The sequence below is a fragment of the Cyprinodon tularosa genome, unplaced genomic scaffold, assembly GCF_016077235.1.
Source record: "Cyprinodon tularosa strain WSP-4 unplaced genomic scaffold, ASM1607723v1 ctg295, whole genome shotgun sequence".
NCBI lineage: Eukaryota > Metazoa > Chordata > Actinopteri > Cyprinodontiformes > Cyprinodontidae > Cyprinodon > Cyprinodon tularosa.
In genome coordinates this window covers 599,769-626,884 of record NW_024039002.1, presented here as the reverse complement: position 1 = coordinate 626,884, position 27,116 = coordinate 599,769, and the positions used below count along the sequence as shown (strand labels likewise).

Here is a 27,116-nt window from a genome sequence, read left to right as displayed (position 1 = left end):
CATAGTGGGGGGTTGCATTTAGGGTCCATATAAAAAGGTTGATCCTCTTTGAACAGAGCAAATCTTTCTATTTGTTTGCTGTTTCCTTCAATGGGTAATAACCACCTTTAAGTATGGCTTTGCAAGGCCTTCTTCCTACAACAGTTTCTAGTTGCCACCCCTGCATAAAACCTATATTTGTAGCATGCAGGGCTATTAGCCTGAATCTCCCTCCTATGCTGTGGTAGACGAATCACCTAAAGCGGGAGAATCTGTGCTGATTCTCCCATCTGAGGCATAAGTCCCAGCCTTATGTCTTCATAAGGAGGGTCCCTTCTTATGAAGACATAGGGCTGGGACTCACGCTCAGAACAACCTGGCTTCAGCAACTCCTTCACATTATTCTGCCAACCACTGGCTCCTTAGCTGCTTCTCTGATTAAAGTTCTCTCCTTTAATGACCTGTCAGGGGAAGTGAAGGGCCGTGTCTTGGTAGTTGGGCCAAAGCATTTCTATTTGCAGAGAGTGGATTGCACAGAACCCTGTGATATGTTGAAATCTTGACACAGTGTTTCATATTCTAGCTCTGCTTTTTACAACTCCAGAACACCTGAGCTGTGGATTCAGTTTAGGGATATTAGAGTAAAGGAGGCTGAACTTAAAAGTATGTTCCCTCTCTGTGTTGCCCCTGTTAAATATTTAAACAACTTAAAAAAAAGGTAATTAAAAACAAAACTGATCAATTGGAAATTTAATTCAATTCTGTTTATCTAAATAGCACCAATTCACGACACATGTCATCTCAAGACACTTTACAGAGATAATTCAACCAGATCATACAGTCAAACTAATTCAAAGTTTTGTATCCCTCACACCAAGCATGTTTGTAGTGACAGTGGAGAGGAAAAACTCCCATTTAACAGGAAGAAATGTCCAGCAGAACCAGGCTCAGTGTGAGCAGTCATCTGCAGAGGCCGACTTGGGTTCAAGGAGACAGAAGCTGATATAGAAAAAGAAGCAGAGATACAAAAGGCAACTGTCAACCAGCTCCATGTTTCCCTGTCCAGGAAACATGAAGCCAGGCAGACGAGCTCAGATCCAGCTCCCATGTCAGAGGATGAAACTACACTTTTATTAGTGTTGCACCGATGCCATTTTTTGGCCCTGATACCGATACCTGCCTGTGCAGTATTGGCCGATACCGATACCATCTGTCTGAAGTTGATGTGTGTGTATATATGAAGAACTGCATACTACTTGGATGTAAAATAATGGCCATCATGGCTTTGTCAAGCTGCTGCCTACCTTCGTGAAGCAGGAAAAAGACTAATACAAAGTGAATCCAGTAGGACTTTTTATTGCCTACCTGGAATGGGTGACAATAGTTAAATAAACTTTTGGCTCTCAAAATGGTATCGGTGCCCTATTTGATGATACTCGCCGATACCGATACCACCATTTTAGTGCTGGATCGGGGCCCTGCCTGATACTGGTATCGGTATCAGTGCAACACTGCTTATTACATATACAATTATCACTAAAGGAGGCAGAGGAATAAATAAACATCTTAAACAGAGAGCAGGAGAGAGGAGAGGAAGAAGCAAGAGTTGGAAAATAGTCAAGTGAGGGAGAGCAGCCATATCGATGCTAAGCTAGCGCTAGCCTAGGCCAGCTACTTCTTACTATCAGAAATAAAACCGTGAGAAAGCGGCAAGAGCTCAATAGAAAAGTGCAGCAGAAGGCGCTGTTTTAAAGTGCTTCTGGACAGTTAGAGTTACTTAGATACAGAGATATGACAAAAAAAGAAAATTCAGGCGGAGATAGCCTAAACAATGATACAGCTAACGTCTTGCCAACAGCAGAGTATTATGAAAATACACAAACTAATCAACCGTAAAAACATTTGCTTTCTGTCTTCCTGGTAATGATTCAATCTCATTAGAGAGTACAAACATGGAAGAGACCCCCTGAAACATCTTTGATTTGATGCCTTTAACGTCTCACAGGACATATAAAAAATCAAGGCAGTTATCATGAGGGATTATTTAATTATATGGAAATAAACAATAAGCAATCGGTACTTCATTAAATAATTACATTCTTAGCTATCAGGTAAAAAGAAATGGTTTCCAAATAGTAATTTCAAATACAATAATTTATCCATGTACAATTTTATTTGTCATAATTGACAAATTATGAAAATCAAAACAAGGATTATGACCTAAAAGCCCTCAAAAAACTAAATCTTAAAAATGTTTTTTCACTGTTGTATAAATGGCCTGTATTTCTCTGAAATCTCTCCAAAGCTTTGCAGTGGATTGTTAAATCGGCTAACAAACTAGAGGTCCCCAGGTTGTAGATTTTCATAAGAGCAGATGCTGGAACAAGAGAATGGTAAAACAAGATAGGCCTGTCAGCGAAAAGAGGAAGCTTAGCCCCCTCAGAACCATCCACTTGTGTCAGCTGCTCTTTCTCTGTAACAACAGAAAGTAGATGCTGCATTCAATCAGTGAGTGTTTACATTGTCACTGGTGGAGGCATGCCCTGCTGCTGCGTATCTCTCTTATCCAGACTGTGTAGCGCTGACATATATCAGTTCACATGTGAGCTGGCTGGTACACCGCCTTAAAGGCACAATCCTATTTCAAGCTCCATGCTTTATCAACTTGATGACCTGTAATTTATCTCGCTTCAATGCAAGCTCCTGTTGGATGAAAAGTCTCTGCTAAGAGTGCGTTTGTTCACTTCCTTTTCAATAAATGCAGGCATGCAGCATTGCCCCTTTTTCTGGTTCTGCATTTGGAGTGTAGATTTTTTACAGTAGCTTATCTTAAAGTATTAAATCTGATCCAAATGTGAATCAAATCGCAGACCCAGCAGACACTCTTAGAAAAGGTTCAACCAACAGCCGTACAGTAAAAACCAGGGCGCTTTAACACAAGACATTGATAGTCCAAAGGTTCAGAGCATTTATTAAAGAGGATAACAGCTCTTTTCATACTTTTTAATAGCTTAGGATTAATTAGAACCCAAAGAGAATCTGTTATGTGTCAAATTATCATGAGATTGCATCAAAAGAGAGAGAAATAAAAGGTTATCCTGGCATCTAAGGATCTCCAGGAGCAAACCCCATCAACAGAGACAGGTGCTGATATGAAGTTACTAGATCCTTTAAAACTCATATATGCGTAGTAGGTACTAATGTCCTACAGCCAGAATTGATAAAGTTGAACAATCTTTGTCTCAATTTTTGTTTGAGCAACTAAACCAACACCTAAAACCTAATCCTGGAGAATGGACGACTGTCCAGGATAGGGTTGCCAACTGTCCCTTAAAAAACAGAATCATTCCAAATTTAGAAATAGAAGTACCTGTCCCATATTTAGTGGAAAAGGAGCGCACTTTGTCCTGTATTACTGTGAGAGTAAAAAAAATAGTCAGTTAAAACCTAATGAAGAACAAGGTCACGTTAGATACAACACTTATGGTAAACTTATGGTTCCCAGGCCCTGTCCTGCGTTGTGACCAATGAGGTGACAACATTTATGTAACAATCCAGAATACCCTCATCTCATTGGCTGAGCCAAGCGTTGCTCACGGAGAAGATAGCGGGAGACAACAGAGCAGCAGCACTCAAAGACAAACAACTTGTCACTGCTGCAAGAGTTCAGACGAAATACAAGTCGAAAAAATAGACTATCACTACAAAATTTGGCATTGAGCTAATGATTTTTTTTTTCTGTTTTACAACTATAGCATACAATCATTGCATTTAAGCACAAATATGATTACAAGTTTGCACAAGTTTGCTGTTGCACCAAAAATTTGCACTATTTCCTCATTGTTTTATATTAATTTTTACAGTTTGAAGTTAAGCAGGACAGGTGTAAGTTTAAAATACTTATTTTATTCAGCAAAGTTTGTTATTTTTTCTTAAAGTGAATTGCTAAATAATAATTTGTCTTCCATGTGCTCATGTCACTCACAAATACCGGTATGCATGTAATTCAAAGCATATTTGAGTCAAATAGTCATTTCACACACAAAGGGGGGCTAAAAAAAGAAAATTACCATGCCAGGAGAGGTAAAGGCAATCAGGTGCGCTGGCACGCACATGAGGTGTCCCTTTCTTTTTTTTTCAGGGAGTTGGCAACCCTAGTCCAGGACTAGTTGCTACCTTTGCCACTTTGTTTTGATCAACTTTTCAGAAGCCTCTAGCAACTTAAAAAAAAAAAATTATATAGCACATTTTTTCTTTGTTTGAGGGTTTGGTAACAAGGTAAAAGTAAAAGTACTTGTTCTGAGTTTACTGTCTTGAACGAGCAGCGAGCGCTGCTGCAGGCCCCTCCCTCCCCTAAAGCACTGACATCGCTGCTTCTGAACAGTGAAATAATGTAAAAGCACTTAAGCTAAACTTGAAGTGTGTCAGCAGTTGCCATAATAAGTGCTGTCTGAATAGTTCTGGCAGTAAGGTAGAAGGTAGGAAAAGGAACAACAATGCTTCCTTGTGATAGTTAATTTAGCATAGGGAGTTCCTTACATTCATATCCACCGCTTAGTGGTTATATATACGGTGGTCCACAATTCTTTGCGTGACATCCACTCTGCGCCTCCAGTTATGTTTAGATGGAATTTGATATCAAGAATATGAATTGATTTATGTAGTTTTGGTTCAGGTAAAAATAATGATGAATTCTTCATGTAATTTCTTAGTGTTCATCTTTAGTTTTTCGATAAAATACACAAATCACCCTCTCTCTGTCCTTGTTATTATTCCTTGATATTAAAGACTGGATTAAAGCATTACCAAGTATGCAGAAATGGTGATGATGTAATCTTTTAGGACAACCAATAGAGACTTTCTATGTGGAAGAAATACCAAATGCAGAAAGGAAAATATAATAGTAGATACCTAAAATATTTATTTATTACATTAAAGTTGTTATTTTACTTTGCTGTGCAAAGACATCAGCGCTAGAGGAGGGAAGAGTCCCTAAAATTGTGCTTAAGTAAAAGTAGCACCACTTAATATTGTATACCTAAAAAGTACTAATTTAATCATTTATACAGGAGTAATAAAAGCTACTCAAGTACTGAGTAACTGATCACACCACTGATTCCATGTTTTAAAATTATATAAATTTACACCATTTGAACATAAAATAAATAACATTCAGTAATTATACAACAAATTTTGGTTGGAAGAAAGACTTATTTTATTTTCTAAGAAACGTTCTCTATAAAATCTCTAGAATTGGGTAAGTTGCTTCCTGTAACATAACACAGCAAAATGTTGATTTCCACGTGAGCTCTAAATGACAAGGCAGGATCAGCAGATAGAAAAAAATAAATAAAAACAAAGAAGATGAAGTACAAAACAGGAGTCTCACTTAGCATTTACTGTAGGTGTATCTCTCTAGTGCCTGTTCTTCATCAAGAGAAGTTACTCATGGATAAGGTAACCAGACTTCTGTAAGAGTAGTGATACCTCAACCTTTAAAGTAAAAATGACAATGCAAAAAAACGTGTTGTTAAAGTACATTTTTACAAAAGAATTTGCTTAATTTACTTTTGCAACTTAGTAAATATAACTAGTTACTACCGATCTCTGTACTGGCCCATAAGACAAACAATTTGGAAGCATAATGTGCTATTTCTGCAGCCATATTCTGTTGCTTTTGATATATAGGCCATTAATCCATCCATTTTCTGACACACTTTATCATGGTGCCTATCTCCAGCTGTCTACAGGCAAGGTACAACCTGGACGAGTCACCAGTCCATCGCAGGGCAACACAGAGACAAAAAGCCATTCATACCTAAGTAGAATGTAGAGAAGCCAGTTAACCTAACAGTCATGTTTTTGGACTGTGGGAGGAAGCCGGAGTTCCCAGAGAGAACCCGTGCATGCTCAGGGAGAACATGCAAACTCCATGCAGAAAGACCTGGTGCCTGAACCTGAACCTGCAAGCTTCTTGCTGCAAGACAGTAGTGCTACACGCTGCTCCACTGTAAGCCAAAATATTGTAAATAATCTCTTAACTGTTTATGGATTCAGACCTGTATCTTTTTTAAACATCAGACTTGAATTTTTGAACAGTATTATTTTACCACCCCTGTCTAGGAGCTTCATTTTTATTTTCCAGTATCACCTGAGAATGCTTGATGTCATTATAACAAATGTTTAGACCTGATAAAAAAATAAATAAATAAATAAAAACCTTAGGGAAAAATCAAGATTTACAACTTGGTCCTCTGCCAGCTCAATGTTTATAGTTCTGTCTTACCTACGCTAACTGCCTGATTGCCCCTACAAACTGCCACTTGTGAGTCAAGGGCTGACTGACTGGAGCAGAAATCAGCCATTAGCATGCAGCTACAAGAAGCTTCTTAGCAACAAATCAATAGATTGCTGCTCATTGTATTTTCTGGGTACACTTAAGGGCAAAGCTCTCGAAGAGACACAAACAAAATCCTGCAAAGATCTTTTTTTCCCTCCAGATTTCATGTGTCTCTGCATGAGCTGGTTATAGCATGAGCAGTATTCTGAAAATATCTGAAATATGCAACTTGTATGCAGGATTATAATAGAAGTGGAAATATAAATAAAGCATGAGAGTGTGTGTTTATGTTTGCCTTCAGGCCCAAACAATGCAAGTTTCAATCTGCTGCTCGAGATATGATTACAGTGGTTTGCATCTTCTTTCAGCAGCATGAATGTGGTCTTTTTATCGGAGTGCAACAAACAGTGGTTACATCTCTTATACCCTTATAATAATTCCTGTCTAACTATTTAATCTCTGAAATTTCTTACAAAACCAATAAAGACCAATAAACTTAATTGAAAACCTGAAGGAAAGAATGGTATTCGTAGGATAATCATACAGCCCTAGAAAGTAAAGTTTTTTTGCATGTTCTGAAGAGCTGAATTTACATTCTGGCAGCAATTATATCAATCCTGAAGGTTGGACTTTGGTTTTGTGCTTTGTGGTCCTGGTTGTCAGGATCTCTAGATGTGGTCATGGATTATAGGCATTGGAAAGTAACAAAGTAAATTTACTTGATTACTGTACTTACCGGTAAGTATTTTTTGAGTATCTTTACTTGAGTCATTTTTGTGGGGGTACTCATGCTCAACTATATTTCAAAGTCAAATATTCTGGTGGAGATTCTCATTTATTCAGGTCATAGTCATTCCAAAAAAAGACAATTAAAAACAATCGGCTGGACTTTGTTTCCAAGTTTGAAGACGTTTCGCTTCCCATCCAGGAAGCTTTTTCAATTCAAAATGTCAGGAATAGCGTTGAGTTCTAGGCTTTATACAGTAGCCCAACAAAGCCTTGTTTTTGTTTTGAAAACATGCAAATTGAAACGGAAGAAGGGGTCCACTCCTTTGAAATGGGGGTCATTTGGCTTCTTTTGTTAGCCTGCAATGCCCCATACCCCATCTAAGTGTCTGATAGGGGGGTTGTTAAAGGGAATTATTGGCCTGGCTGAATAGACGAGGTCCTCCGCTCTGCTATACAGGGGCAGGGGCTGCTATGATAATGGGAAGGGATTAACTCAATTGCTGCATTGTAGGTTTTTGAAAGCGAGTGGACTCAGGTCCACCCCCCCAACAAGAGAAGCCAAACTACCCCCATCCCAAAGGGGTGGAGCCCTTTGTCCGTTTCACTTTGCATGTTTTCCAAACAAAAACAAGTCTATGTAGTTAAAATAACCCATGCAAATTTCCATCCAGATTCACTATTTTCAATTATTTGTAGTTACATTTAGCTGTTTCCAGTGCCAATGAATAGTCTTTGGTCCTGTCCTAATATTTTTTATTATCTTTATATCATTATTACTTAAAAACATTCATCAACAGCTTCGATCAGAAACATGTCATTATGCATTTTAATCCCCTATCAGGATCCTAAATTCAAATTTGTTTTATCTTTAGATGCCTCTAACATAATCACCTAAAATATCCATGCAAAAGCTCTTCTCTGCTCCAGTTCAAATCATCCTCCTCCAGACATATTGTACATGTAATCCTCTTCTTATCGGACAAGAAGCTTTAAAGATTTGCTGTTATGGCTAAAATGTACTTATCTGTTTCTATTTTAATAGCTTCAACTGAAACTCATTCATAAAGTGGTCTAAGATTTCTTGTTTTTGTGGTGTCTTTCAAATTCTTTCATTATCAAATCATTCATTTGTTTTTAAAAAGTCAGAAAAATTTATAATAATTCAAGGGGAAGATAAAAATGGAGGAAACCACCAAGAATATGTTTCTCATTTAGCAGCGTTTGTTGAATATAAGGCAAAATGCTTTGATCATGTCACCTTGATAATCACTGTAATCCACAAAAGCTATTTTTCTGAGGTGCGTTCTGATCAACCTGTAAAAACAGTACCATGCTTGTCTTGATGGATTTTCTTCCCTCCTCTTCTTCCTCAGGCTCATCCATCTCTCCTGCTGCCCTGGCCTGCAGCGCTGTCATCGATTGATCCATTCATCTTTTCTTCTCTTAAAGAAGTTGCTCGCTCTGATTTGTTGATGAGGGAGTTCCTACATTCTCAGCCCAACTTCACTTTAGATCATTTATATCTTTATAAACTGTTTGACTCATGCATGCAGCTGTCTAGTAAGAAAACTTCTTCCCTTATGCTATCTAATTATGCTGTGAGGATCTGATTTTATTCTAGTCAAAAACTGGCACCTCATATAAATTTAGCATCCTCTTTTGTTTTTCCCTCTACAAAGGATGAAGCGATTAAATTACAGCCATTTGTTCTACCGTCAGTCTTGCAGTGCGGTGGCAGCTACCTCTTCGGCAAGGATTCTCTAAACACTTCCTGCTTTGTCATGAGAGAATAGGGCAGAAAAACACATTGATGATTTTTTTTTTTTTCTGCCTTCATGTTGATGTATTCTGAGGCACTGGGGTGTTATGGTAGTTTGCTGCTCCTCATTGCTCCTCCCCCTCCTCTCTGTTGCTCCTCATCACTCTCCAATATATTTCTCCGTCTGCAAAGGCAAACAAAACCAGGCAGGCTCTGCTGTGTTCTTGTTGCCAGATTCACTTTCAATGTGGACGGGGCTCACAGTAGGATTATGTCATGATTGCCCTAAACAATCAAACCCTGCAGATTGAAGTGGTGCATCATTATAACCTTGAAAGACCTTCACTGGCAGAGAGAAAGGAGTCAAGAGGGCCTCATGCGTCATAACTGTGCTGACAGCAGCCCCTGTTGATCGTGCAGAGAAACAAACAAAAATATACTAAAAAAAAACAATGCCTATTCAGCTTGATACCAAGGAAGTTGTATTTTATACAGTCTATTGATAACAGCTGGCTATGCATTTCTGACCATGTGAGTCAGAAGTGATGAACTGCGTATTTGAATCATGGTACGACGATAGAACATGTGTTACTTTAGATTTAACAGTTTTGTAGAAGTCAAATCAAAGACCAAATTCAAGTTTAATTTGCAGTACCATCCACAAGACTCTAAATACATCTTTTAATTCATAATCCTACTTTAGATACAAAAAAATATAATCTCTTAAATTAAGAATGTTTGTTAAGTGGGAAATATACCCAGACTGAAAGAAAGCATGAAACAGTTATTCATCAGTAAATGTATACTTTATTATGTCAGCCCTAATGCCTCAAATGCTTTCATTTATAACCCATACTCTGTTTTTCTCGTGTATAAACATGGCATAGATGACTAGTTTCTGACCACTCATCAAAATGAGAGAGAGAGAAAATACAGATGTGTATAGATCTTTGTCTGGGGTAGAAAAGGATTACATAGAACAATGATTGAAAGTTTTCCCATCAGAGTTTAGTCAGTGAAAGCCACCAGCACGGATAAAATTGGAGGTGTTGAGGTACAGATTAACCAAACAAATTGTGGAATTTCCTCACCGAAAAAAAAAAAAAAATCAGGAAATTAGTTCAGTCTTAAGACTTTATTGGGATATTCAAAATATAAAGAAAATATATAATATTTCTTGGTGCAATTTGGGGTAGGAACAGCTGAATTCATGTATGCTTTTATGTATGCATGCATTGCCTTTTGTATTTCTGCTTGTGTCTCCTTGAACCCCAGTCAGCCTCGGCAGATGGCCGCTCTCACTGAGCCTGGTTCTGCTGGAGGTTTTTTCTGTTAAAAGGGAGTTTTTCCTCTCCACTGTCACTACAAGCATGCTTAGTGTGAGGGATTGCAATGAGTCGATGCAATCAACTTGTTTTCCTTACATAGAAAACTTTGAATCAATTTGACTGTATGATCTGGTGAGCTGTAATGTGCGTTGAGATCACATGTGTTGTAAATTGGCACTATAGAAATAAACTGAAATTAAATAAATTGAAATGCATGTATGTATGCATGCATTTTTCAATAAATCTATTTATTAATTTAATATATTATGTCTAGTGTCTATTTATATATATATATATATATATATATATATATATATATATATATATATATATATATATATATATATATATATATATATATATATATATCAAAGTTATGGTAAACTGCATCTTTTTTTTGGCATATTAAAAATTAGACTTTGCCTGATGCTTTTATTTTGAAGACCCCCGTTTCGTTCCCCACTTCCGTGTCTCTTCTGTTGCTAACTAGTGCGGTAGTAGTGAGGGGTGGCTAGTTCTTCTTAAAAGAATAAACATGTCTATTGAAGTGGAATCCGCAGAGTAAGTGTCTGATAAATGTAATCACCTCGCATTTTATTTTTGTATTTGCAATGTTATACGTGTGTGTGTTATAAACCAATATTACTCTAGAGGCCTCCCCTCTGTTTAACTGCTAAACGCCGACAGGCGCTAGCAACCATGGCTAGCATGCTAACTATCGCAAACACGTATATTCTGCTTGTTAGCATACCCGAGCAGAAAGCCTTGCTAACGTATGTGCAGGTACTGCTCAGTCGTTTAATACATGCATTTATCTGGGGGCATAAACAACATGGGAAAGAGGATGGAGCAGTTAGCATCAGTTAGCATTAGCTCATACTACCACTTGAACAAGTTTGTCGGTTTCCAAATTAATATAAAGTAACAGTTTGCCCCAAATACAGACAGAACAATTAATCTGCAATAATGTCTGCTCTATACTTTCTACTTTTATATGTTAAATAGAAATGTATAGTTATCAGAAAAGAAATGCAAAAACAGCAGTTCGTCTCCGGGGCGTTTTTACGAAGTGATGCTCTTTTTATAGGAGTGTAAACCAAATTTACTATGACGATTTTGCTAACTAATTATATATATATATATATATATATATATATATATATATATATATATATATATATATGGCTTTCAGGGCTGAAACAATCGAATTGATCATAATAAATCGGTTATTGAAATAATCGTCAACTTATTTAGAAATAAATTAATTGTTAACTGGAGTGTACAGACTCTAAAACATGGCTTTAGCTGACAGAGCGACCCACATATAAATCGTAAAAGAAATACGGAAACAATCTGCATCTAAGATTAAAAAGAAAAACATTTTCTTCTGTCACTATGACCATCAAGTGGAAAGCTTGTTTCACCTGGTTTAATTCTGTAAAAAATCTTCAAGGAATCCTTTGTTCAGAAATCAGAAAAATAATTGGCAGATTAATCGATTTGCAAATGTATCATTAGTTGCAGCCCTAAAATAAATAAAAAATGTTTTTGTTTTTTCTATTTAAAATGCAATATCTTTACATGCTTTTTTTTTTTTTTTTTACAATTTTATGATAGGGGTGAACAAAATCAGTCCAGTCTGTAGGCAAAGTTATAATTCATTTAAGGCCACCTTCCTTTCTCTCATCTGCGTTGTTAGGTGGTCTGCTCATTTCCAGCTGTATCCTCAGTATATTTTTTGTCTTCCCAGCGTGGTCCGTCTGATTATGCAGTATTTGAAGGAAAACAATCTGTACCGGACCCTTGCCACTCTGCAGGAGGAGACAACAGTTTCTCTAAACACCGTGGACAGCATAGAGAGTTTTGTGGCGGACATCAATAGTGGGCACTGGGATACCGTCCTGCAAGCTATCCAGTCCCTCAAGCTACCAGATAAGACCTTGATAGACCTTTATGAACAGGTGACATTTCAATTGATTTTGTTTATTATTTTAACAATATTTCTTCTTACAGATTATTCCGATGTTATTGGGCTTTTTCCCTCAACTCGAAGTCTTAACTGATTTATTGTGCTACATCTATTTATAAAAGGAATTTGTTAATAACTGTGGTGTCTGTTTCCTGAGCAGGTTGTTTTGGAGCTCATTGAGCTGAGAGAGCTGGGAGCTGCCCGATCGCTCCTCAGACAGACTGATCCCATGATCATGCTGAAGCAGACACAGCCAGAGAGATACATCCACCTGGAGAACCTGCTGGCTCGCTCCTACTTTGATCCCAGAGAGGTGAGTCCAGAGCACAAATAAAGCAGGATTCACAAGTATTAAAGTATTCTGGCCTGTAGCGATTGCCTGTGGGTAACAAAAAAATAATTAAATAAATTGATGGTAAATAAATTTAAAAAAACCATGAAATCCCCCCTGCGTTTGTCAGCCAATGGTAGCAAAGGAGTAGCCTGACGTAGTCCTACTCAATTCTAGTCAGAATATGAGTCTGATACTGCTCTATAGAGCTGTGATTATGGGGCGTGTTTCGAACGAACCAGGGAAAAAAATGCCTCTGCACTCAATTGGATAGACCTACAACCAATAAGAGCAACGGAGTGCGTGACGTATGTTAAGCGACGCATAGTTGTTGTCAACAAAACTCAAAGCGTGCAGTTGCACGCCTAGAATAAGAAGAGGAGCCTTGATCGCGTTTCTCTTTTCCTCTTTTAAAATAAATTTGCTGTCGATATCTTCTAGAACAGACCTAATAGCAGAATCTAAACACCTCAACTCTCCAGCGGCAGCCATTGTTTTTGTCACCCATGCGTGCTTTGGTCACGTGGTTGATTACGTTACTGTTGATCATCTGTCCATCATCGTATAAAGCCCGTCCTGACAATTTGATTGGCCCGCCAGATATTGTGCTAGCATACTCGCGCTACTATTAAGCAATGCCAGATCGAACTTCCCGATCTCAAACCTTGTGGGCGGGACTAAGTTCGGAATGGCACCCAGGCTAACAATGGAGCGCTCTGAAATTAACAGTATTAGCCAAACAGAAGAAGGGGGCGCGTCTTAGGAAAGCGTGTACCTTCTCCTCTCGTTTCTTGCTCAAGTCACAAGATAGATTGTGGTGCAGTGCTGAAGGGAAAATTACCTTTTGCCGTTTACGGCTCCATTCAACAGGGATACGTGTTTAAAAGTAAAAAAATAAATAGATAAATCAAAGTTTGTGTTTGAAGAGAAGGATAATGGAGAGAACGGAATTGCATGGAGTAGGAACAATGCAGTTTATGAACTCTGGCCCTCTGTGGCCCAGGAAGCTTATTTACGCATCCAGCAGCAAAAAGGTGCTACGAAAACATGAATTAGACCCAGTTCATCTGCTGTTTGTGCGGCCGCGCACAATACACGTTTGCCAGTAAATGGGTAGGACAGATTACAGTTTTGGAAACTGGAAGATCCTTTATCAATTAAAGTCCAAAGGAAGTCCAGCAGAGATTTGCTGTATGTTCTTCTCATAATTTTTTTTTCTCCATCTGTCCATTACCGCATCCAGCAGTTTGTTTTTATGTCTGTCAAGACATGTATATGTCCACCCACCTTTGCCCCTGTCAATCTAACCATCATAAGCATATCCACCACATCCTTCTGTTCATTAATCTGTCAATTCTTATGTCCCTTCATCACTATATCTCTCCATCCATCTACCCATTCAGGTCATAGACTGCTACATAGAACTGTCCGTCTGTGTACTTTGAACTCTCACCCATTCTTCCACATATTTTGTTTTTTTGCATGTTACTTTAGGCTTTTCTTGTGTATACTTGGAAATTCAGAAAAGTGTGGACTTGGAATCATTTTCCTTTTTAACTTATGTGGATGTTTCTGTCCAGGCTTACCCAGATGGCAGCAGTAAAGAGAAGCGGCGCGCAGCCATCGCTCAGGCCCTAGCCGGAGAAGTCAGCGTCGTGCCACCCTCCCGTCTAATGGCTCTGCTGGGACAAGTCAGTAACCTTTAATCCTTGCAGGAACCTTGGAAAGCCTGCCACAGGAGGGCCTAATATACACAAATTATATTTTTCTTAATTCTCCTTTTGCAGTCTCTAAAGTGGCAGCAGCATCAAGGTCTTCTGCCACCTGGTATGACCATCGACTTGTTCAGGGGTAAAGCTGCTGTGAAAGACGTAGAGGAGGAGCGATTCCCTACTCAGTTGAGCAGGCACATTAAGGTGGATCACCATTTATCCCTAGAAGAATTTCAAACAGTCAAAGTAGATAAAAAGTGAACATTCACATCAATGGCTCCTCATTAATCTGTGTAAGTTTGCTTTTTTTTTTCTTTTTCTACAGTTTGGACAGAAATCTCACGTGGAGTGTTCTAGATTCTCCCCTGATGGTCAGTATCTCGTCACTGGCTCTGTGGACGGATTCATTGAAGTCTGGAACTTCACCACTGGAAAAATCAGGAAGGTACAAATGTTCTCTAGGACTGTGATTTGAATAAAAATTTTCTTTGTGTGTGTACCATATTTTCATGGCTATAAGCCGCTACTTTTTTCATGCTTTGAATCTTGTGGCTTATACAAAGGTGCAGCTTTTCTTTGGCTTTTTCTTCAACTGCCACGTGGCAGAAGTTAAAGTTAGAAATTAAAGAAGAAGAGTGCATTTATTTAGCATGAATCCAAACATTTTGACATTTATTTGCTGCATTAAAGCTGTCGGGCCAAAGAAGGGACTGGACTCAACTCCTGCATAGCTGAAATAAAGAGCCCCATCTTTCAGTAGACGCTCTTACTGCTGCGAGTCTGCAAGCTAACTGGAGCTAGCATTCTTCTTTGTCCCTCCCTACTCAGTGGGCTAAATGTAGAGCTCCCCCTACAGGTTTGGTGGGGGGGAATTCAGTCGATATCAGCGGTTTTTAGCTCAATGCAGCTTATATATAGGGAAGCTGTTGCAGAACTTGCTGATCCTGCATCAAATGCTGCGAAGCCTCTTCCCAGAGGGCAGCAGGGAGAACAGTCCATAGTGGGGGTGTGAGGGGTCATTGATGATGACCTTTTCACATAAATTCATTTTTGTTGACATGACTCAATTTGTCTGTCTTCCAGGATCTGAAATATCAGGCTCAAGATAACTTCATGATGATGGATGATGCTGTGTTGTGTATGTGCTTCAGTCGTGATACAGAGATGTTGGCAACTGGAGCCCAGGATGGAAAGATTAAGGTCAGACATCATTCCTATGTTTTATTTTGGGTTCACTGCAAGAATCCTGCTTTGTCTACACGTGTATACATATTTTAAGTCGGGCATATATTGGAGCAGTCCCACAGTATCTGTTCAATAAGACCTGAAGTATCATTGAATATTTTCCATATTGTATGAAGGTGTGGAAGATCCAGAGCGGTCAGTGTCTGAGGCGATTCGAGCGTGCCCACAGCAAAGGAGTAACGTGTGTGAGTTTCTGTAAAGACACCAGCCAGCTGCTCAGCGCCTCCTTCGATCAGACCATCAGGTAAACTCCTATCCAAGCTAACCTTTTCACTAGACTCCCAAATGTTATTATTTTTTTTTTTATTCAGCCTTTAATGATTTCAATGTTGTATTTTCTAAGCATTTATGCTTTTTTTCCCTCTCGTTTTTACTTTGGACAAGAATCCATGGACTGAAATCTGGTAAATCGCTAAAGGAGTTCCGCGGCCACGCCTCATTCGTCAACGAAGCCACCTTTACCCCTGACGGCCATCACATCATCAGCGCATCCTCAGATGGAACAGTCAAGGTCAGAGAACAGATGTCTTATTCAAGATTTCTGCAAACTTTGTTACTTTAAAATATTTAAGTTGATCTCCAGGCGTTAATATTTATGGAGAAATAACATTAAACTATTTTGGATAGATATTTTTGTATCCCAATTTTTCCCATAAAGTTTCTTCCATCCCCATGGGAGGTGGGGAATAAATGACAGAAGCTCTGTGCGAATCAGTTACAGGGAGGAATCTATTGAAGTGCATCCGTTTAGAGGGAGAAAAAAAAGCTGCCATATGCGAAATGTTACATTTAAATTATCCTTTCATCCAGCTTTGTAATCTGGGGCGAAATCAGTGGAAGCCGTTTTCAAAGGAGACTAAAAACAGCGCTTTCAGAAGACCGTAAACTCAAAACAATCTGTACTTTTACTTGTCAGAAAAGTCTAAAATAACAACAACAAAAGTTGCTAGGTTTAAACGCAAGTCACTTTTGTGGATAGTTGAGTGTTGGATGAGAGAAATGAGGCGAACATGAAAGCCGATCGTCAGGCCAATATAGGGGATCCTTCCTGCCTCTATCTATTAACATTTACCACAACAGTGATGACAAAAATCATGACTTTTTATTTCTCTTCAAGTCTATGAAGTATTGATAAATGGATTTGAAATTGTTCATATTTTTTTTTACCCTCTATCCAGGTTTTTATCCTCTGCTGCTTTTCTACTGGGGTCACAAAAGGCAACAAAGAGACACGCAGCCACACCAATCTAGAAACACCAGATAACCTAATAGTCACTTTTTAGGGTTTTTCTTTTAGAGGAAACCAGATTACCTGAAGAGAACCCCCATATGCATAGGGAGCACATGCAGAACGATCCTAGGCTGGAATCGAACCCACCTTCTTGTTGCAAGGCAGCAGTGCTAGAAAACAGTTAGTTCTTCCTTCACCTGACATTCTTCTCTGTTCTGTTTTTTTCCTGTTTTTTAAGGTGTGGAACGTGAAGACCACAGAGTGCACCAGCACTTTTAAGCCTCTTGGTACATCAGCTGGAACAGACATCACAGTGAACAACGTCCTCCTGCTGCCCAAGAACCCCGAGCATTTTGTTGTGTGTAACCGCTCCAATACAGTGGTCATCATGAACATGCAGGGACAGGTCAGTTTCACTTTGAAAAAAAAATTTATATATATATATATATATATATATATGTAAAATTTTAAAATATTTGTGTTTTTACATGTGAGCATCCTTTGCTGTTTTGGTTGAGTGCAGATTGTGAGGAGTTTCAGCTCCGGTAAGAGGGAAGGCGGTGACTTTGTGTGCTGCACTCTGTCGCCCCGCGGCGAGTGGATCTACTGCGTAGGCGAGGACTTTGTGCTCTACTGCTTCAGCACCGTCACGGGCAAACTGGAGAGAACGCTGACGGTACGACGCTGCTCGCTGACACAGATCAAAGAGTCCAAAAATATCACAACACGGTTTATGGTGCAGCATCTGTCAGGGAGATATTCACACAGGTACTGATGGTGAGAGGATATCCTGCAGGATGCAAACAGACTGAATAAGATCCAGGGCTGCATCTTCATTAGTAATTGTAACTAAAAGTTTTAACAAACTAATTTTGTAAGTAAATATTTCAGATTTTAGCAGAACAGTCCGTCGTGCAAAGGAACCCTCACATTATTCTGTTTTTAAAATCTGTTAATTTAAAATTAGATTATTCTGATCAGAAAGGTGCATGTTGCTGCTTTAGTGTCGGCTTTTGTCATCCATAACATCAGTTCTTGATTTTAGCTTAAACATTTTTATTTGGTTTTTAAATGATTGTCCTGGAGATTAATTCTCTTGTGTAGTTGATTCTCTTTTCACTGGACATGGAAGGACTGCTGCTTAGACAACAGAGCTCATAATAATTACTAAATAGTCAGAGATTCATGATTTAAGCTAACTGTTCCAGGGACTCTGAAACACCTCAAAATGTTTTTTTGCTCTCTATTACTTCTCCTACTATTAAAGTAGGAGAAAGGGGTAACAGGACCAGCGTTTACTACTTTGCTCCCCAAAGCCTTCAGTTAGTCCTGTCCTCCAATGATTCAGCCGCTGGTTGTTTTGTCCTTGTTCCGCAGATGGAACCAGTCCAAACCATGAAACTCTCCTTATCTCTGCAGTTTAGGATGATCTGAACTAGTTATTTAGCAATTTAGGGCTTCTACAACCTGGCTAAAATCTTTTCACTTTGTTCTGAAGAAGAAAATCAGTTACTGTTAACTGTTGATCATCAGCTTCTAGGTGCCACAGTGAAGAGATAATTGGGTTTTCTCTCTTAACCAGTTAATCCCAAATGTACCTGATCAGTATATATATATATATATATATATATATATATATTTTTTTTTTTTAAATATCCTGTGTCCATGCTTTTGATGGACCATCAGGTTGTCTTTCCATCTGTGCTAAGGCCAGGCTAGCTAAAGCTAACTGTGTTTAAAGCAGATGGTGCAGACCGGTCCCCAAAATCACTGCCATGAATTTTTGAAGCCGATCTTGACTTTCTTTTTTCATTTAAATGATAGAAATGAACACAAATGTTACACAATTTTCAACTTAAACAAAATAGAAACATTTATTATAAAATCAAACAAAAATATTAACAATGGATAGCAAATAGAAGAGGCAGCAATGCATGGATTTAAAATGTTATACAGGCATGGCTGCTGGATGCACTAATGAATCAGTGAAAGAAAATTTCACTGACACAAGAAGAAAAAACACGCTAATATTTACCGAAAATATTGGTCTGTTTCTAAGCTGCAGTGTGGCTAACTGCTTACCTTATCTTAGCACATTTGCAGCTTCCAGTATTCAGAAATGAGAGAATGAGCTGCCACTAAAGGACATGCAAGTCAGATGGATCCACCATGGACTCAGACGTCCTTTAAAGTGAACATTCAGACCTGAAAACACAAAAACCAACAAAAAAGACAACCCGTTTTTTTTTCTGCTATCCATCCATCAGTTTTCCCTTCTCTCCTTGTTTGTCTTTGGTTATTTTCAGGTTCCAGTTAATCCTAACCCCTGCTAGATTGAAATGGAGCCCATTTCTGCCTTTTTATCATAAAGTCCTGCTCTAATAGAAAAGGCTCAGAATGTCGTTTCTCTCCTCCTCAGGTCCATGAGAAGGATGTGATCGGCATCGCTCACCACCCTCACCAGAACCTTATCGCCACGTACAGCGAGGATGGCCTGCTGAAACTCTGGAGACCTTGAAGCATATTCAAGAAACACCTGGACTTTATCTTCCCATGTTTTTTTTTTTCTTGGTCAGTTTGCTATGGTGAATCATTCCCATCTTCAAATGGACTTTAAATGCTTAGATGTGTAAGAGAGCCATCGGTTAAAAGAAAAGTGTACAGTTTTTTTAAGTTGTTTTGTATCATTAAAACATGGCATCTTAATGTCGTCTGTGGGATTTGTCTCGGTGCACCATGTAAACATCCGCCAATATGTAGCTCAGTCATGCTGTTTTCTTCAGTCAGGTGTGGTTTGTGAATTAGCCAGTAAAAGTAACAAGATGTTTCATAAACTAGAAATTACTTCCTCAGTTGTAGGGAAAGTTTGCATGGAAAAAACTATTTTGAAACTAAAGTTTTTTTCTCAATTTTAAAATAAAGTCCTATTGGTCTGTGCCTGAGCTTTAAAGATCTTTAATTACTTTTCTGGGTTAACTGAAAAGTTGACTGGTTAGGGAAATTAACCTAAATCTAAAAAACAAACAAATGTTTGTAAATATTTTTCAGTAAAACTGTTAAGTCCAGGGGTCTGCAACCTTTAAAATCCAAAGATCCATTTTTTTTTCCTGAATTAAAGTCATTTAGAGCCGCAAATATTTTATAACCTTTTAATAAAGGTTTTTAGGGTTGTTTTTTAATCATCTTTGCAATCTGTTTCAATTTCGAATATGCTACAGTTTGTATTTTTAGCTTTTAAAATATGGAAAACATGAAGTCATTTCATAAAGATGAAGCAGAGATTTTATTGCATCCGATATTTGGTGTAAAAAGGACAAAAGCATAGTTTCCAAGCTAATGACTAGAAAAGTAAAACATATTTTGTCGCTAAAATTGAATATTCTCAAAAAAAAAAAAAAAACAAAAAAGCAGAAACTTACATTTGATACTAAAATTAGGCCACTAAGAGTCATTGCAGAGGTAACAACGCCACTTCTGGCTCTGATGTTGCCGGTTGCAGAACCCTGGTTCAGCCAATTTCTTTGTCTCAGATGTTTTGCAGCAGCTGGACAGAAACTCATCACATTAAAATAAGGTTTGGATCCCAAAAGGTTTTTTTTTAAAACTGAACTCCAAAGACGACCATAAAAAGTGACTCATTGCAGAGAAACGTGACGGTTTTCTTTTGAACTCAGGACATTTCTAACAAAAGATGATCTACTGGAAGCCAAACTGTAACTCGTTTCTGTTTGTGCCATGAAGCTGAACTGTAAAATCGGATATTCATTATATTTTCAAATATGGCAGCAAAGTGGAGTGTTAAAGCATTTCTTTTGTTCAATATTAAAATCAATCTGGTTAGCCAGCCTTGAATGAGACTGTAAAGCACATCTAAAGTTTCTGAGCCAGGCTTTACCTCCAATTAGATGGAAATAATTGCTCACATTCAGAAGGCCTGCTGGAATTTAACCCCAAAACAAACTGGTCCACTGATAACTAACACAGCTGCTCTGCAGAGAGGAGCATCCAGTTTGCTGGAAAAGTTTCAAAATAAAAGCCTCCTGAGTTCCATAAGCAGCTATGTTGTTCTTAAAGGTTTTAAATGCAGCTTGCTCTTCATTAGAACCCAAAACTAAACATCTAAAATCAATTAAATGTGTATTTAAGTATTTGTTTTTTTCCAGAGATCTTACCTCTTCAGGTCGGCCGCTGAGTGGAACCTTCTTGCTGGATCAGCCAGCAAGAAGGTTCCGGGTTTGATTCCCAGCCTGGGGTCTTTCTGCATGGAGTTTGCATGTTCTCCCTGAGCATGCATGGGTTCTCTCCGGGTACTCTGGCTTCCTCGCATAGTCCAAAAACACGACTTGATTTCTGTAAATTCTCCTTAGGTGTGAATTTGTGCGTAAATGGTTGTCCTGTTTGTCTCTGTGTTGCCCTGCGATGGACTGGCGACCTGTCCATGGTGGACCCCGCCTCTCACTCGCAGACAGCTGGAGATAGGCACCAGCGCTCCTCGTGACCCCGCTTGGGATAAGCGTGACAGAAAATCCTTTGGATGGATGGATATTACCTCTTTAGTCCAAATAATTGCTGGGCTTTACTTATGAAACAATGAAAATAGTGTTTTGCTCTATAGAATTTTATTTAATTATATTTCTTCTTATCAAACAAAATTCCTTTATCTTTAATTTGCTTAGAAGTGATTAACTGTAACTACTGTACCTCTCATGGTGGTTGCTTTGCCTTGGATGTTAAAGGAAACTGTTTCCACTGATGGCAGCTTGACAGATCCAGACAGCTCCAGGTCAGGAAGGTTGAATGAGTGTTCAGAGAGCGAAGGGTTTCCACTGGAGAGGCTCACTATGGCAGGACTTCTCCCATTCTCTCTGCTGTTATTTTCACGTTTTGGCTTCTTTGTCCTCGTTTGTGGCCACCTGGCTGATTTCACATCAACAGTCAAACCCACTGTGGTTTCAGGTGTAGATCCTGCAACAAAGAGGCTTTCTTCTGCATGGACATCCAATGCCAAAGAGGTTCCCACCACAGATTTCACAACCAGTTACAGAAAGTCAACAGCTGAAACCACTACAGAGAGCGTGAATAGGAAAGAAGGTCGGAAAGATGTGAGAAAAGAGCCCACGACAAAAGAAGATGAAGGTCCTCTGGAATTGGGTAAAATCTAATCAGTTTTGTATTTTTAAACCCTTTTTATGCATTTCATTTGTAAATTACAAAGTATGGCTGCAAATTACAAAGTTTGTATTGTAATTAGTTTGCAATATAACTGTAAGATGCACCTCAAGAAACAACATTATTTACTGCTGTTATAATGTGACTACTCTGATTGTGTATTTCTGCCTCAATACTCCAGCTAAATATGCTTTTCATCTAAAAATGGGGAAAAATCAGAAGCACTAAATAGGTTAAGGAAAAAGATGAGTTATAAACACTTGATTGGACTCAGAAAAGGGTTTAAAAAGCATTTCTGTAGTCGTTTTTGGGGTCTCCTCTGTGTGAGCATGGAGACTCTGCAGCTACGAGTTTCATGCAAATGAAACCCAGATGGTCTTTTCTAATGACTGAGGTTAAGGAAACAGTGAAAATCCCACTTTTTGTACCAGTTATTTAAGGTCATGAAAGAGCCCAGTTTTGGTGTCTAGTGAGCAGGATCTTAATGAACCAAAGGTTTTGGATCATCTGGTTAAAATAATAAATAAATAAATCACCCTCTCTTAGTCTTCCAAATGAGGGCACCTCTTCTTAATCCTAAATATTTAAAAATGTTAAATAGTGTATGATACTTTGCAGTCTAACAAACAGAAAATGGACCCACTCATAACCAGTGGGCAGCTCCTTCTCTGTTTATTTATTTATTTTTATTTTTCAAATGTTTTTTTTTTATGCAAATCTCCATTTGTTTTCAGAAATCTTTATTTTATTCTCTTTTGACCAAACCTCATGATACCTGGTAAATTTCAAAACAAAAGCACAAGTTGATATCAAGCAGTTGTGTAAACTACTCCATTGCCTCATATAAATGTATTTTAATATGCACTTTAAAATATTAAAGTCTTAATAATGTTTGTTTTGGGTTTGTTTTTATAGCAAAAAGAACCAAAAGGAGCCTTAAGTTAGCAAAGAAGTTGGAAAGGGTCCAGGAGAAACCGAAAGTTATTCCCAGGAAGTCAAAGATCAATAAAACAACAAAAGCACAAATCAATAAGGGCTCCCATCACCAGTTACCTGCCCCACGTATGTATAGAGAAATATACAGTATGGCAATCAGACGAGGACAAAATAGCAGTTACAAATAGATCATACTGCTTTTCTCAAGTGGGTATCACTTTGATGCCAACTGAATTTGATTCACACTGAGTTTGATGTAAAACAAACTAACCTGGTCTCAAATTATAAGTGATCTTAACAAGAGAGAGCAGGAAATGAGCTATTTGTAAAAAAAAACTTAAGTTCTTTCAGGGCATATATCATCATTTTCATTGGTTCTTGTTTTTTTTTGTGTATTAATGTTTAAATTTATTCAGTTTGTCGTTCAAATTCAGAAACATGTAAAAAGGGAAATGAAAAGAGCGGCAGAGCCCCTTGGATCAGCTATGGTAATGATACAATATAATAAATAATGTAAATAATGTTCACTCAGGACCAACATACTAACAGCAAAGCATATTTTAAAGATTTAGTTTGTGATTAAGTCAGAAGTAGAAAGTCAGGAGAACTTCTGTTTTCAGTGCTGTATCATGGAGACTTAGCAAACCAGCACACTATAGAGGGAGTACAAAGATGGACATTTTGTTTTCTGCTCCAATTCTGACCAGCATCATTACTCTGATGCCTCCAGCTCTCCCATTTCTCCAAGAAGGTTTTGTTCAGGAGCGATGCAAGATTTTCCTTTCTCTGCAAATCAGTCTGTGTTTGACTCATTAGATTTCAAATTTAGAGCTCGATTGTCCGTGCAGGCATAACTATATTCCAAAACAATCTTATTGCTTAAACTTGTCTAAAGTCTGTTTTCTCTCAGCGTATAGTTTGGCTGTAAAACTTCTTGTCAGAAAGCATCTGTTGCTGAATCCCAAAAAAGCAAAAAAACAGACCACTGGACTTTGTTTTCAGTGTGTTCCTCACTACATTGAACAGTGCAGTGAGGAATGATGCTCTGATCTTTATATTGGAGAAACCAAAGAACCCCCACAGACGCATGGCTCAGCACAGGCGAGCCAACTCCTCCAGACAAGCTCTCGACAACCTACAACACAGCAAGAGAGTTGATTCGTTCCTGCTATCATCTCAAACCCAGGGGCAGATTTTGGAAATTTGGGGCCCTAGGCAAAGACACGCAGGGGGCCCTCTGAATGAGAAGACAACACATAAAACACACCCATTATACAGATACAGAAATGTTTATAGAATAGAGATACATCATTTGTTCTACCTGTTTGGGGCTGAGACGCAGTTAGTATTATAAGCATTCTGACGACATTTTAGCCAAATGACTTTTTAAAATCAAAAACATAATTAATATGGACAAATAAGGAATAGTTGTATTAACCATACATGTAAACAGAGTTTTATGCCCCACCCCCCTTAAACCTCACAACATCTTGCCCTGGTCAGCCAGGCCAATGACCCTAATGACTCCTTTTTCAGTGGCATGGGCCAGTATCGGGTATTGCAGGCCTTTTTCCAGTTAAATTTGCAGGTTTTCTCAGCCATAACAAGGTTTTTGTTTGGGCCACTATATAAGCCTGGAACTCAACGCTAATCCAGACATTTTGAATTGAGAAAGCTTCCTGGATGGGAAGCAAAACGTCTGCAGACTTGGAAAACAAAGTCCAGTGGATTGTTTTTAAACTTTTTTGGAATGATTTTGACCTGGATGAGTGAGAATCTTCACCAGCATCTGTAGCTGAATGTTTTCTATATTATTTAGCAGGCACCACAAAAAAAACAACAACAAAAAACATGCAGCTACAGCCAATTTTTGTCTAGAAAAAAAGGGAATATGACTTTGCTCTAAATTTGTATTTATTCGATTAACTTTGAATATAAATTGAATCCTCTTGTCTTGGGGAAATGCTTTGAGATGATATATGCTTTAAATTTATGCTATATGGATACAAACTTAACTGAGTTTAAAGAAACTCTACGCAACCTTTGACTAAAGAATCAGCTTAATTTGAGATTAAATGATTTTTTTCAGGTCAAAATCCAGCTCTTGGTGCGTATCGACTCTCTCTCTCCATCACCAATGGAGTCATATGACCCAGAGCGCCACTTTACGGAAGTCTGAGCTCCCAATGAACACAAGAGCTAGCTTATCTAAAAGTTGATGTTAACCGACTAAACAGAGGGTTGAATCTTCATAAAAAGAGAGCTAACCTCCATCTGTCATTTCCCCATTAAAACAATATATATTTAGTCATGAAAACAATCCATTTTTTGTGACTCCCTGTTGAATCAAAAGGGTTTTTTGTGTCAAAGTGTTTTGAAATTATCCATCCATTTTAACTTGTTGTCTTCTTTACCTAAAAATGATCATATATGCCCATCAGTTAACAGCTGTGACTTTCACCCTTATCCAGACCTGATGTCAAACATACTGTATATTTGGACTTGTTCATGTAGTCTGTTGACCATACCTGCATATTTAAGATTAAACAGCATAATTCTTGAACAAACATTAACCTAAAAGCTGATTTTCAAAGAGAAAAACAAATTAGATATAGCAGCTGAGCTCTCTCTCTCTGATATAGGATCTTTGCCTTTCTGTTTTTTCTGTCTCAAAAGCAAACCACTTGTTAAATGCTTGTTCTAACAATTGATGTTTGCTCATGTAAACATGTTGGGGTTCCAGTCTTTCCACCCTTTGGCGTAATAAACTATTTATAACTCAGTTTAATGCAGCATGAGTTTATTTCTCAAAAACCTTTATTTTTAGAAATATTTCTGGAAAGTCTGAAGAAGGTGTGATGCAACACATTTGTTTTTATGTCACTGGATAAAAGAGAAAACGTAAAATTCGGTCGAGAGTGGAAAATGAATCAAACTGTTTCCCACATTATCGGCTTATAAAGATGTCAGGGAAACGGAGTAAAAATGTTTTGTTCTAATTTTTCTGCTTACTACTATGACAAAGCTTCAAATGTAAACACAATATTTATTATTATTTTTTTTTTCATTATTTTGCTGTATTTTTCGACTTAATCAGCTGAGTTGTGAAACCAAGTTTCCCTGGCTCAGCGTTGTGGTTCCAGTAGGTATTTGCTGTTTGGCAGGAATCCAGAGGTCAGCAGGACCAAACAGCCTTCTTTAGTTGCAGGAAGCTGAGGAGATCCCAACAGGACCACAGGGCAAAATGGAGACAGGGTTTTAACAGTCATCTAAACTGTTTCTGCACTTTAGTGTGACACTTTTTAGCAGCTAGGGGATCTAGGAAGGGGCCGTTCCAGCAGAGCTGATTACTGCAGACAATGAAAAGTCTGTTTAAAGCCTCAGTGCAGCAACAGAAACCCTTCACCAGCTCCACAATTGTCCCTTTTTCTCCCTTTCTTAGGTTTAATCTAGAAACATGACTGTGTAAAAATAAAATAAAGCTTAACAGATTTAAAATATTTCTCTCCTAAACATTTTCACTGACCTCAGGGATTCTAGTATTTATGATGTACAGTGTAATGTTGTTAAGTGTTCTCCAGTTTCATATCTCATTTTGCACCTGTTGGAATACAGCCTTACAGTTATGGAGTGAATGTTGTTCCATTATTGTTGCAATCAAAAAAACAGTAAGATTTTGTAAATGGAAATAAAAAAAATTATTAAAAAATGCTATCCAGAAATTAAATTTTAGAGAAAGTCTTTATCAAAAAAGGTTTACAGACTAAGTTTGCTGCTTTTCACTTCAAGCCCATTACAAACGCTCAGTCTTATATATACTTTATATATACTTATATATAAAGTCAAGCCCCAGAAGTGGAGAGAATGTGATCTCTAAAACTGAATTTGAAAATAATGACATTTGTAAAACTAAATTTGAAAGATAAAACAAACAAAAAAAAATGTATGTATGAAATCTGTAAAAGCTACAAATTGAAAAGATTGAAAAAAAATCTGTAAACTAATATCTGAAAAAAAAAAACAGCAAAATTACTCTTAAAATAGTTTTTTTCTTTTACGTATGTTTCAAAGTTTGATTTACATTTTTGTTATTTTCATTTATAACATGTGCTCTTTACTCACAACAATAAAGAAACAAAATTCACTCCATATACAGGTGACATCACTACAATATATTGTTGAGTGTATTACTGCAGCCTTTATCCCATGGCTGCAAACCAAGACTGCATTAGTATACCTCCACTGCTATGTTTTAGAGTGTTAAGAAAGTTTAATCTAAAAGAAGAAAAACATAAATATTCCATAACACCATTTGGGTTGCTTTGTTATTTAAAAAAAAAAAAACAAAAAAAAAAACAAAAACAAAAAAACTGTTTTCTGGTCCAGGG

The 27,116-nt window shown here is 37.9% G+C and overlaps 2 protein-coding genes across 4 annotated transcripts in view; both read left to right on the top strand.

The window, feature by feature from the left end:
* The first annotated feature begins 10,579 nt into the window (after positions 1 to 10,579).
* On the top strand, positions 10,580 to 19,333 carry smu1a (SMU1 DNA replication regulator and spliceosomal factor a). The gene is made up of 12 exons (XM_038291160.1): positions 10,580 to 10,696; positions 11,886 to 12,096; positions 12,265 to 12,417; positions 14,016 to 14,126; positions 14,223 to 14,351; positions 14,473 to 14,592; positions 15,231 to 15,347; positions 15,509 to 15,636; positions 15,777 to 15,903; positions 16,862 to 17,029; positions 17,147 to 17,299; positions 19,043 to 19,333. The coding sequence occupies exons 1-12, from the start codon at positions 10,671 to 10,673 to the stop codon at positions 19,139 to 19,141; spliced, it is 1,542 nt and encodes a 513-aa protein (XP_038147088.1). The 5' UTR covers positions 10,580 to 10,670; the 3' UTR covers positions 19,142 to 19,333.
* Positions 19,334 to 21,390: 2,057 nt separating this feature from the next.
* Positions 21,391 to 27,116, top strand: part of LOC119787345 (probable carboxypeptidase X1) — a 32,769-nt gene continuing 27,043 nt past the window's right edge. The window contains exons 1-2 of one of the 3 annotated variants that reach the window (XM_038291152.1): positions 21,391 to 21,774; positions 22,708 to 22,854. In XM_038291152.1, coding sequence (XP_038147080.1) covers positions 21,465 to 21,774; positions 22,708 to 22,854 — 457 coding nt within the window. In that variant the 5' untranslated portion in view covers positions 21,391 to 21,464. The remainder of the gene's footprint in view (positions 21,775 to 22,707; positions 22,855 to 27,116) is intronic. The other 2 variants (XM_038291151.1, XM_038291153.1) reach the window with 2 other exon arrangements.